Source organism: Physeter macrocephalus, chromosome 5 (genome assembly GCF_002837175.3).
Source record: "Physeter macrocephalus isolate SW-GA chromosome 5, ASM283717v5, whole genome shotgun sequence".
Taxonomy (NCBI): domain Eukaryota; kingdom Metazoa; phylum Chordata; class Mammalia; order Artiodactyla; family Physeteridae; genus Physeter; species Physeter macrocephalus.
Genome location: NC_041218.1, coordinates 13,896,815 through 13,909,729, shown reverse-complemented (window position 1 = coordinate 13,909,729; position 12,915 = coordinate 13,896,815). Strand labels below are relative to the sequence as shown.

The 12,915-nt window shown below is 43.1% G+C and overlaps 1 protein-coding gene across 3 annotated transcripts in view; it reads left to right on the top strand.

Moving 5' to 3' along the window:
- The window catches only part of DENND2A (DENN domain containing 2A), an 80,809-nt gene that overhangs the window by 14,512 nt on the left and 53,382 nt on the right, over positions 1–12,915 (top strand). For 2 of the 3 annotated variants that reach the window (XM_028489667.1, XM_028489666.1), the window contains exon 2: positions 11,796–11,897. In XM_028489667.1, coding sequence (XP_028345468.1) covers positions 11,824–11,897 — 74 coding nt within the window. In that variant the 5' untranslated portion in view covers positions 11,796–11,823. Of the gene's footprint in view, positions 1–2,976; positions 2,984–11,795; positions 11,898–12,915 lie in introns of those variants that run through there. The other variant, XM_055084792.1, reaches the window with a different exon arrangement.

The window sequence follows — 12,915 nt, the reverse complement described above, 5'->3', positions numbered from 1 at the left end:
TTCCTCCCTTCCTTCCTTCCCTCCTCCCTCCCTCCTCCCTCCCTCCCTCCCTTCCTTCCTTCCTCCCTCCCTCCCTCCCTCCCTTCCTTTGTTTGTAACAGTTTTATTGAGGTATAATTCACATACCAAAAAAATTCATCCATTTAAAGTGTACAGTGTAATGGTTTTTAGTATATTCACAGAGTGTGCAGCCATCACCAATTTTAGAACATTTTCATCACACGGCAAAAGAAACCCACACCCCTTAGCCATCACCCCCAATGCCCACTCCATCTCCTCTAGCACTAAGCAATCATCAATCTACTTTCTGTCCTATAGATATCCCTGTTCCAGACATTTCATATAAATGGACTTATACAATATGAGGCCTTTTGTGACTGGCTTCTATTCATTTAGCATAATGTCTTCGAGGCTCAGCCATGTTGTAGCATGTGTCATCATTCCTTTGATGGCTGAATATTATTTCATTGTATGGATATACCACATTTTGTTTATTCATCAGTCGATGGCATTTGGACTGTTTCCACTTTATGACCATCAAGAATAATGTGCTCTGAATGTTAGTATACAAGAACATATGTGGACATATGTCTTCATTTCTCTTGGGAGATGTGTTATTTCTAAGATTATGTTGGTAAAGTGCTTTGCCTAACAGGTCATAGGATGTAACAGTGTTCATTTCCTTACCCTGGCCTTTCCAAAGTTTATGAATGAAAGCTATTTTCTGCTTGCTGCCCTTGGAAGAAAGGGGGTCAGGCCTTCAGGTTACTGTCCCCAGGGGTACTGGCATCACTGAGTAGTAGATTCTTGCATCAGGCTTGTGAGAGGTGTCGATCGGGTGGTTCGGGTTGAAGGTACTAAGAGAACATATAACAAGGTTTGGGGGCGAAATATAGAATTCGGAGTAGAAAGATACAAATCATAAGATTCTCTATTCTGCTACTTAAACACTGTGATCCTGGGCAAGTCTCTGAACCTTAATCTTCTCTTCAAAAATAAGCATAACAAGAATTACATCTGGAAACTGTCAGGGGGCTTATGTACATTATAATGTGTGTATGATGCAGAAATCAGGTGCTGTACAAATGTGTGATAAGCTCTAGGGCTGCCATAGGGGGGAAAATCAGAATTTTGAAATTGTGTTCAAATCACAGCAGGTTCAGAGGGCATTTGGAGCTCTTTAGGGGATATGGCAGATACTGGTCAGATCCTTCAGGGGCTACTGTCAACCCCTCAGGGCTGCAGCCCCTCTGTGGAGCTAGTTCTTGCTTGCAGCTGGTTTTCTGGCTCTGAGAAAGACCCAAGTCATTCTCAGTTCACCAGGGCGGCAGGCACATCAGATTCACAGTGTAATCTTACTTGAACGTCTTGGGGCTATTCAGTTATTCCAGCACCATTTATTAAAAAGTCCATCTTTTCCCTAGTGATTTAAGATGCCACCTTGATCATATATAAAGTTCTATGAGTACTTAGGCCTATGTCTAGACTTTCTATTCTATCGGTCTATTTATCTATTGTGGCAGTACCACACTGTTTTAATTATAGAGGCTTTATAGTATGTTTGAATATCTGGTAGGGGCGGTCACCTCTGCCCCCCAGCTTTTTTTATTTTTCTTTGTTTCCCTAGCTCTTCTTACACGTTTGGTAATCTGGTTTTAACGTGTTCTGTGTCCTCCTGGGGGGTTCTGGTGGAGGGTCAGGAGTGCGTTGGGGTTGAGTTGTCTTTTGGACCTGGGTGTGCTTGCTTACTTCACTAAACTGGTTTTGTAAGATTCTATTTTCTTTTAGATTCATGAGCACTGAAGCCTTCTAGTGGCTGGATAGCACTCATTTTCCCTGAAGCTCCAAAAGAGCATTTTAGAATACTCTTTAATTGAGAGAGGATATTAAAACGTGGTGAATGTAGTTAAAGAGTATATGAGTTTTCTGTACTGTTCTTGCAACTGTTCTCTAAACTTGAAGTTATTTTGAAATAAAAAAATTTAAGGTCACCATGCTTCTGGTAACATCTTGGTAAAAGCTTTCAGCAGTCTACATAAGTTGTGTTCAGATTCTGTCTTAGTTCACATCTTGATTGACTCCTGTAAGGAAATCCAGCAAATCAGTTGGGTGTAATTCCTTACAGAATCAGTGCTGCTTTTCATTCAGTGGTTTGTCCTTCCTTAAGCATTTAGCCATTTTGAGATTATGCAAACATCTATGCCTTTCATCCATACACCCCAAAGGAAATTCAGCCCACCCTTTGAGCCCAGATCCGCAAAGGAATCTGCTGTCACCTGTTTTGCTTATCATATTGTGTTTTGTATTAAAGACATTTGTTTGCATCTTTTTTCCCTCAGCTTTATTGAGATTTAATTGACATATAACATTGTGTGAGTTTAAGGTGTATACGTGATGATCTGATATACATTTATATTGTGACATGATTACCATATACCGTTAGTGAACACATCCATCACCTCACACAGTTAACTTTTTCTTGTTTGTGTGCTGAAAACATTTAAGATCTACTCTCTTAGCAACTTCCAAGTATATAATACGGTACTGTCGTGTGCATCTTATTTTCTGTATGAGAATGAAAACTCTCAGAGGGCAAGTAAATGATTTAGTTTTACATTTCTCCCAGCTTCACTCAGTTCCCTTTGTGAAGTAGACACAATTATTAGTTGGAAGAATGAATTACATGACTATTTCCCTGTTAAGCCATAGGTCCCCATATAATCTCTCTTTGAACCCATGGGAACATCTGTACTGGGAAGTGGTTACTGGAGACCAGGATCCAAGCCTTGGTGGTCACTAAAGGAAAGAAGGAAATGAGAATAAAGTATCACTTACCCTTTCGTTCAGGAGATACTGTGGCAAAGCCCAACAAGTAGTGGAGTGATGGGCTCAGCGGACCCGATACCCTGCAGCTGTCGTTGTAGCTGCAGAGCGACCATGTGGCCTGTTGGGGGCGCCACAGGGCAGACCCTGATTCCCACAGGTAACAGCTGAGTTTACATTTTCCCCTGTTATTTGTGATAGTAATAATAATGCATGCTTATTACAAAAAAATTGGAAATCTATTTTTTGTTGTTGTTGAAAATCTAGATAAGTAGAACAGAAAAAAAATCATTCCAAGATTCTTACTCAATGACAGCTACTGTTAATCCTTTGTTACATTTCCTTCCAGTCATTTTCTTATGTGTGAGATTTTGAGTAGGAATAGATTCCTTCCCCCTGCCCCCTTTAAAAACATGTTTTACTCATATAGTATGCAAGCTTTTGGATCCTGTTCCTTTTGGCTAACATTACAACATGAGCATTTTTTCCATTTAGTAATAGTATTTTTTTTTTTTTTTTTTTTTTTTGCTGTGCTGCACGCATGCAAACCAGGGATCGAACCTGTGCCCCCTGCAGTGGAAGCTCAGACTTAACCCCTGGACCGCCAGGGAAGTCCCAATAGTCTCTTTTTTTTAACTTGACTTTTTAATTTACTTTTTAAAAATAACACCTTTATTGAGATATAATTCACATATAGTACAATTCACTCATTTAAAGTGTACAGTTTAATGATTTTTAATGTATTCACAGAGTTGTGTGACCATCACCACAATCAATTTTAGAAATTTTCATCACTCCAGAAAGAAACCGCATACTCATTAGCAGTCACTCCCCATTTTCCCCACCTACCCACTTCCAACCTAGACAACCACTAATCTACTTTCTATCTCAATAGAATTGTAGTAGTCTTAAACATAATTTAATTTGCTACATAATATTTCACTGAAAGCTGTATTATAGTTTATATTACCATTATATTGCTTGACATTTGAGTTATTTGTAATTTTCAGTATTATAAATAATATAGCTATGAACATTTATGCATACATTTTTCCGTATTTAGGATTTTTCTTTAGGATAGACTCCCAAAGTAGAGAAATGTTTAATCACAGAACCATAAAAAGAGAGACCCACAAAAAAACCTTCAGTCTCCCTCCCAGCTCACTCAATTAGCAAGTGTTTATGAAATTCAGCATGGTGTAAAAGGATAAAACAATTGCTGATCTTGAAGAGCTGAACAACACTAAAAATAATCAGCTAGAGTCTAGTTCTCGTCTAGATTAGAAAGTGTAATATGAAGCCACAGTGATACTGTATAAGGAGCACCAGGCTGGGCTCAAAACATAGACTCATTCCTAGCTCTACCACTTAAGAGTTGTTATATGTACTTAGACAAGTGACTTAACTTCCCTTGGTTTGATTTCCTTATCAGAAGAATGGTAGGAGCATTGACATTGACTTCTGCAGAGGTTAGAAATAAGAAGTGGCTTCTGGCCTAGCCAAGAACAGAGAGAAGGGGCTTCTCTGGTGGCACAGTAGTTGAGAGTCCGCCTGCCGATGCAGGGGACACGGGTTCGTGCCCCGGTCTGGGAAGATCCCACGTGCCCCGGAGCGGCCTGGCCCGTGAGCCATGGCCGCTGAGCCTGCGCGTCTGGAGCCTGTGCTCCGCGGCGGGAGAGGCCACAACAGTGAGAGGCCCGCGTACCGCAAAAAAAAAAAAAAAGAACAGAGAGAAGGAAGAGCAAGTTTAAATGTTTGAGACTTGAAAGAAGTTAGAACCTGACTCCTCCAAGTTTGGTGACCTGTAATACCTATAAGAAACAAAAGGAAGTGTACTTTTTTACTTAAAAGAAATATTTACCTGAATTCAGATTTTTAAACCATATTTTGGCAGTATTAGCATATTTCATAACTCCCATAACTCCTACTTTTATGATTTATGGCAAACTCATAGTAACTTTTTCCAGAGAGGTGACTCTAGTAGTTATCAAGCATTAACTTGAGAGGGCTGACACCACTGAAACCTTATACACACAGTAGTTTAGTGTTCATATGCAAGATGGCCACCTAATTGTACTTTCTTGCTTTTTATCCTCCACAAAATGGTGAACCGAAAGGCAACATGTGGAAGTATTTCCACACTGCAAGTGAGTGAAGGGAAACACATGATTTGCAAATGTTGTCAAGTGAAAAATGTGTTTCCATCCTAAGAAGGTGGCCAAATACATCTCTCTATGTAGGATTGTTCTGCAGGTGTGAAAAAATCCTTCCTGGGTTTACGAAAAGTGAGAATAATAAAAATCTTTTGCTATCTCTGGCCTCAGGAGCATCAAAAAGTGTGGTCCAGTCTATAGCCTCAGGCTGCTCAAGCCACAGATTCCCAGTGGCTTCATCTGTCAGACAACTGACAGGTGTAGGTCAAGAAAATACTGATCAAGTTGTTCAAAGAAACTTATTGTCAGTAACTGGGTATTCATACTCACAGAAAGTCTTAAAATGACTCAGATTATGCTCTCCGTCTTGAGGCCACTCCTTAGAGTGAAAACGAGTCTTGCTGTTGAAGCCTGCCTGTGTAGGGACGATCTAAGAAACAGCATCTTGGAGCATTTACACCTGGGCTTGAGGGGCAGGGGCAACTCACTGCGTGCTGGTAACACCTCCATCGGATTTCAGAGATGTTTTTTTAGCATATTAACTATAAGTGTTTTTAGCATATTAACTATTTTGTGCAACTATCACCACTAATTTTAGAACATTTTCATCCCTCTCCTCCCCTGGAAAATCCATACCTATTAGAAGTCACTCCCCACTCCCTGTCACACAGCCCCTGGCAACACTAATCTATCAATACTTTCCATCTCTATGGATTTATCTGTTCTGCACATTTCATGTAGATGGAATCATGCTCTATTTCTTTTGTGTCTGGGCTTTTTTCCACTTAGTATATTTTTACGGTTCATCATGTTGTAGCATGTAATAGTCCTTCATTTTTTTAAGTGGCTGAATAATATTCCATTTGTATGGCTAGACCACATTTTGTTTATCCAGTCATCTGTTGAGTATAAGAAAATGGTATATGTGTTCACTCATTCAACAAACATTTCGTTTCTTTTAAAAAAATATTTATTTATTTATTTATTTTTGGCTGTGTTGGGTCTTCGTTGCTGCACGCGGGCTTTTCTCTAGTTGCGGCGAGCGGGGGCTACTCTTTGTTGCGGTGCGCGGGCTTCTCATTACGGTGACTTCTCTTGTTGCAGAGCACGGGCTCCAGGCACGCGGGCTTCAGCACTTGTGGCACGCGGGCTCAGTAGTTGTGGCTCACAGGCTCTAGAGTGAAGACTCAGTAGTTGTGGCGCATGGGCTTAGCTGCTCTGTGGCATGTGGGATCTTCCCGGACCAGGGCTTCAACCCGTGTCCCCTGCATTGGAAGGCGGATTCTTAACCACTGCGCCACCAGGGAAGCCCCAACAAACATTTCTTGAACACGCTTATTTGAAGGGGGAATCTTCTGGTCTCAAAGCAGAACTCCTAGAAATAGGAAGACTTTGGTTGTTACCAGAAAAGCCATTAACTTGGCTCTGCCACAGGCTTTACCTGGCGTGTGCACTGAGGACCTGGGGTCTGGTCGTGGTGTGCAGGCATGTGCAGGCAGTTTAAGCATTTGGTCTGAGAGTGCAGGCTGTGATTTTGCCAGATATGGCCCCCGGGTGTGGTTCTGAGGCAGCACGTAGCTTTTGGCTTCCGTTGTTACTCACCTGCTTCAGGATCCCCCATCTTCTTCCAAATGTGAAAATATTGCTGTTTTTGTGAAAACAGTCCCCCCAAAAAGCTGTTACGTAAAGAACTAGAGTGGCCTGTTTTAATTTTAAAAATTATTTTTGTTTGTTTGAAGATAATGAAAATGAAGCACCAAGAGGCTCAGGAAAGAGCTTCACTAAGCAGTTAGACCCAGCAAGAGTTGTGTTATGTGATTGTGCACTGTTTGGTTTTTTTTTTTTTCATTCTCAACATATTTTCTGAAAACAAACACCTTCTGGGTATGCTTGCGAATAAGAAGAATGCTCAGGGAATTCCCTGGGGGCCTAGTGGTTAGGATTCTGGGCTTTCACTGCTGTGGCCCAGGTTCAATCCCTGGTCAGGGAACTGAGATCCTGCAAGCTGTGCAGCCAAAAAAAATGCTCAGTTGAGAAAATAACTATTTTTGTTCTACCGTAATTGTTATAGTTTCTTCTGTTTTGTTGCCTGCTCTTTACAAGCTGATAAAACTATTAGAATCATTAAAGCTGAAAAGCTTGTAGTTTTTTTGTTTTTTTAAAATTTATTTATTTATTTTTAAAAATAAATAAAAATTTATTTTATTTATTATTTTTGACTGCGTTGGGTCTTCGTTGCTGCACGCAGGCTTTCTCTAGTTGCAGTGAGCAGGGGCTACTCTTCGTTGCAGTGCACGGGCTTCTCATTGCAGTGGCTTCTCGTTGTGGAGCATGGCCTCTACGTGCGCAGGCTTCAGTAGTTGTGGCACGCGGGCTCAGTAGTTGTGGCTCGCGGACTCTAGAGCAAAGGCTCAGTAGTTGTGGCGCATGGGCTTAGTTGCTCTGTAGCACGTGGGATCTTCCCTGACTAGGCCTCAAACCCGTGTCCCTTGCATTGGCAGGTGGATTCTTAACCACTGCGCCACCAGGGAAGCCCTTGTAGTTTTATTTGCAACACAAATAAAAACCACTCAAAGTTTAATTTTATTAGTATGTAATCATTTATGACCTAAACTGTATTTTTCATTCAGTATTTCAAGTCTGACCATTTTATGAATCAAGTTATGTATCATATACGTTTACCTATATTTCAGAACTAACATACTAGCCTTAGAACACTAAAGAGCACTGGAAAATTATAGTTATGTATTCCTCACTCCACCTCCTCCCCTGCCCAAATTTCACTGAATATACTTACACTGTATTTTCAGTTGAGATATAATTCACATAAAATTCACCATTTAAAAGTGCACAATTGGGCTTCCCGGGTGGCGCAGTGGTTAAGAATCCACCTGCCAATGCAGGGGACACGGGGTCAAGCCCTGGTCCAGGAAGAGCCCACATGCCGCGGGGCAACTAAGCCCGTGCGCCACAACTACTGAAGCCCGAGCACCTAGAGCTGGTGCCCCAGAACAAGAGAAGCCACCGCAATGAGAAGCCCGCGCACCACAACGAAGAGTAGCCCCTGCTCACCGCAACTAGAGAAAAGCTCACGCGCAGCAGCAAAAACCCAACGCAGCCCCCCCCCAAAAAGTGCACAATTTAGGGACTTGTAATGTATTCACTATGTTGTGCAGCTATCATCACTATCTAATTCCAGAACATTTCTGTCATCCCCCAAAGAAACCCTTACCTGTTAGTAATCATCCCAATTCCCCTTCCCTCTATGGATTTACCTATTTCGGACATTTCATATAAATACAATCATACAATATTCCTTTGGTATCTGGCTTTTTTTACGTAGTGTGTTTTCAAGGTTCAGCCATGCTGTAGCATGTAATGGTCCTTTATTCCTTTTTAAGATTGAGCTGAATAACATTATACTATATGGCTAGACCACATTTTGTTTGTTTATCCATTCATCCGTCGATCGACATTTCCAGATTTCATTTTTTATTTAAATCACTGTTTTTGTTTTAAGATTTGGGGAAAATCAGTTCTTCCTCCTCCCACCCCCACCACGTCCTGTGGCTTAAACATGTCCAGGGTTTTTTTATAGCAGTCCCTAAACCAGTACTATCCAAACTTCTTCTTGTAAGTGACCTTGATTGCAAAATTTCTGTAGACCATGTATCACCTCCCTGTTCCCAACGTAAAAACCCCACCAGAGCTAATAGGAAGAAGGTTATTACTGTTGGTGATATCAACAATCAACGGCATCCTATATAATTTTTAAATATCATAAATGGATAATTAATTAATGCCCAGAACAAAATACGAACAATGCTTTATTATAAGTAGAAGCACTCTAAGAGGCCAAGCCTCAGACCATGAGTAGCTGTCTTACCGGGCTCCTGGTATTTAAGACTATGCTGGCTTCACCAGGTGGTGTTTCCTGCCTGCCTTTGCTGGTTCCTCAAATGGCAATGGAGGGAGGAGAGCAGGCCGGCGTGGGCCAGATTCTAAAGGAGTTACCATCTCCCAGCTCGCTCTCCTCGCTTCTCTCCACACAGGGCTGCTCCCCTCCCTCCTTCAGGCACCCTCAGGCTCTCCTGTAAGAACTGCTCTCGGGCAAAGATCTGATATGTCAACTGCCTCCTTCCTACTTGTGGAAAAACACTTTATATCTGTTTTAAAATCTTGACCCTTTTGGGGGGAAATACTTGTTTTTAAATTAATGATCTCACATTTAGTACCCCAAGCCTCTTTAAAAAAATAGTGTTTTCAGAAATCAGGCTGGAATTTCAAGCCTTAGTGGGTAAACTTGAAGGAGTCACAAAATAATATAGCATTTTGATCTAGTAGTGTCAGTCTGGAGCAATTAAATTTTTTGTGGGCTTTTGAGACTGGCCAGAAGCATCTCACTATAATCTCTCTCTTTCTCTCTCTTGAAAAAGTAAAGGTAATTCAGAGAAGTAATTAGGAGTAACATGTTGAGATGTTAGAAGGGAGTTCCTAACATTAAAAGCTGAGAAGACTTTCCCACCACTTCTTAACTTCACCTGATCTCTCCACTCAACTTGACATTGATGCCCAAAGAGAACCTTTGAGTCAAGAACAGGTTTTACAGTATTCACTTAAGCGAGAAGAAAAACAAAACTTGATTATGGACTAGACTGATAAACATAATCAGCCATAGATATCGGCATTTAAAAAATATCTTCTTCAATTTGTAAGACAGTTTTAAAAAAACTTACAGGAATGTTCGAATATTCAAAAAACATATGAACTTTCATGGACCACACTTTGGGAAACAGCTCCATCTTGTATTCCCAGACCTATAAAGTGATAGAGAAGTTTATCTTGGTAATTTAAGTCACAGAGTTCTCCCACCTAGCAAATTAGGCTAGGCTTGTCACCTAATTAATGACCTTTAAACATCAGAGACAAAAGGGAAGTGTCAAAGTTTTGTGGGAGCGGCATTTTCCATTCTTCTGTGAGTTTAGAAATGTTGGTGAGCTGATTGCTGAGTGTGCCTCGGGTTCTATGCCCCCTCAGTTCCAGCCCCTTAAGCTCACTTGAACTTGCTTCTCAGACTGCGGTATCAGCTGTTTCTCTAGAGACTGTGGTTTTCGGACTGGAAGTTATTACTGCCTGATGGGAGTCAAGTTCACTTAAGTACTGTGTTGTTTAAGTGCTTCTCGGGATCTTTAACCTCAAAGTTCATACATGGTTCTCTGTGCATTAGACACAGTGGGCTTTGTGCTTTTTGAAAAAGCTATGGCTTCCTAGGAAGTATAAGGAAACCGCTCCCTTGAGGAGAGAGGGGGGGTTATGGGCTGATCGTAACCCAGGCACAGTCCCGGTGCTCTCTCCGGGGGCAGACATGTCTTACTCATCCTTGAGCGCCCAGAGCATCCTGCACAGGGCCTGGCACCTATTCCCAGAGCCAGTGAAAGAGGATGCCAGCTCGAAAGAAGAGGGTGAGTGGGGAGAGTTGCTGCTCACATGGAGCAAGGCTGCATCACTGTGGGCTTGGTCTGTGTGGAGGCAGAGTGCAGACGTGCGGAGGGCAGCGGGGAGTGGCTGTTACCCTTGAGTCCCATGGGGCCCCTGCCAGATGCAGGACAGAAGAGCAGTGTCGGTCAGCCCAGCTGCATAGAGAGGCTCCAGAAGCTTTGCTGAGCATTAGGAGAGGGGCAGTGAGTTCCTTCCTGGCCCTGAAAGGCGTTTCAGGGCTCTTTTCCCTAACGGAGGAGAGAGACCTGGGGCCTGGCTTCTTTAAAGAACTGGGCTTGCTTTCAACACTGACATAGCCCAAAATGCAGGGTGCCGCTCGCTAGAAAGGGGGACAACTGGGTTCCGTGGGCAGGCCCAAGCTCCATCCTCCTCCCACAGTTTCTCTGGAGGGTTTTTCATCTCAGTGTCCTCCTAACCTCCCTCTTCTTTAATTTGTTGCCCATGTTCACTCTTCTCTTTTTCTTTCTCCCTCTAGCCTCCCTCTCCTTGTTCCCAAGAGTTATATGCATGTCTGAAAGCCTAGCCCTTTGATTTCTTGCGGGGAGGGGTTGCCTAGGCCAAGAAGCGATAATTAAAATACCGGCACATCCTAGTAGTTAGAAAACTACTAGGCAGGTAAACCTTCCTGAGAGAGGGGATAGGAATCCTGGAAACTTGAGAAGCAGGTGGGAGAGGGATTCCTGGGAGGTTCGGTGGAAAAGACGTGAATCTCTGTACAGGGCTCCAAAGACAGTGTGGGTTTACACCCGACATGGGGGCGGCAAAGACAGTGTGGGTTTACACCCGACATGGGGGTGGCAAAGACAGTGTGGGTTTACACCCGACATGGGGGTGGCAAAGACAGTGTGGGTTTACACCCAACATGGGGGCAGAAGAATGTATTTCCACTTTAGCAGGTGGTTTATTTCTTGTTTCAAATAAAGTAACAGCTCTTCTCTTCTTTAGGGGCTGTTAGCTCATCACAGGTTCTTACAGAGCCTTGAAAAAGTGTCAAGTTGTGCTGGTATTTAAGTTTTACTTTCTAAGGTTATACGTTTTCTTAAAAATTTTGGTTACATTATCTAAAAGACACACACACACACACACACACACACACACACACACACACACACACACGAGAAGTGCTGGCATGGGGTCTGAATCTGGGTGGACCTCAGGATTCTGTGCCTTTGACCCGACCCCTTCCTGGGTCAGGGATTCTGTAGGGTGCATCTCTGTCACCCCCTACTCCTGGGTGGAGTCCACCAGAGAGAAATCGTTTGGGGTGTGGACCCTCGATTTGCTGCCGTGGCTCACTGAGTGTGCATCTCGGTCCCCCAGGCGACTTGGAGCTCCTCTTGGTGCTGACATGATGACAGTGTGCAGGCCAGCCAAGGGCAGCCACAGCCAGACTGAAAACCTGGGCCACAAATTGGATGACAAGTAAGAACTTCTCTCCCCCAGGAATGCAGAAGTTGGCCCGGATTCTCAGTCTCCTTCCTTTTTCTACTGCCTTTCCCTGCTCACTAGCCCTGCCTCCCTGAACTAAGGAGGCATTCTTTTCCAAGTCTTAGTGGTGAGCCTCCTGCGTATCATCTCCATGCACTGCATTCAGTCAGTAACCCAAGACCAGAGTGGTCAAGGGAAGGTCTTCCTGGTGCCCAGTGTCCACTTCAGGCCCTATCCCCATGCATGCCTTCCAGTCCAGGGTTTATTTTTCTAACTACTAGGATGTGCAGGTATTTTAATTATCGTTGAGCCCTAAAGCTTTGCAGCTGCATCTGTCCACATAGCCTGCTTTATATTAGCAGGGTTGTTTTCTCCCCAGATGGAGCCCTTTCCTCTGATACCCTCTCTCACATTCTGCAATGGAATTAGCAATTGCAGAGCTGTTCACAGATCACTGAGCTGTTCGCAGCTATGCAGCCCAGTCCAGAGCCCCTTCTGGGGCCACAGAATCCTGGAAACGGGAACTTGAGAAATTCATGGGTGCAGCAACCATGTGGAGAAGGCACTCTGCCCCTGGTTTCATCATCCTTGCCGCTCTTGCTTGAGCTCTGTAATTCCAGCGTGGGTTTCTAGCAAGCTAGCCTTTTTCCTCTTCAGCTTTTAGATGGGGCCTCAGTGATAGTGAAGCCACTCCAGATGTCTGGGATCTTAGACAATAACTACAATCATTATAATAACACTAGTTACCATTTATTGCCATCAAGACTTATAATGTGTGCTGTGCTCTGGGCTCATTACCTATATTAACACAACCATTCATTCATTGACTACCTACTATGTACTGGTCACAGCAAACAAGATAAATTTGGCCTCTGCACCAATAAAATCCAGTGTTCTCTTTTTTTTTTTTTTCTTTTTTTTTTTTTTTTTTTTTTGCGGTACGCGGGCCTCTCACCGTTGTGGCCTCTCCCGTTGCGGAGCACAGGCTCCGGACGCGCAGGCTCAGCGGCCA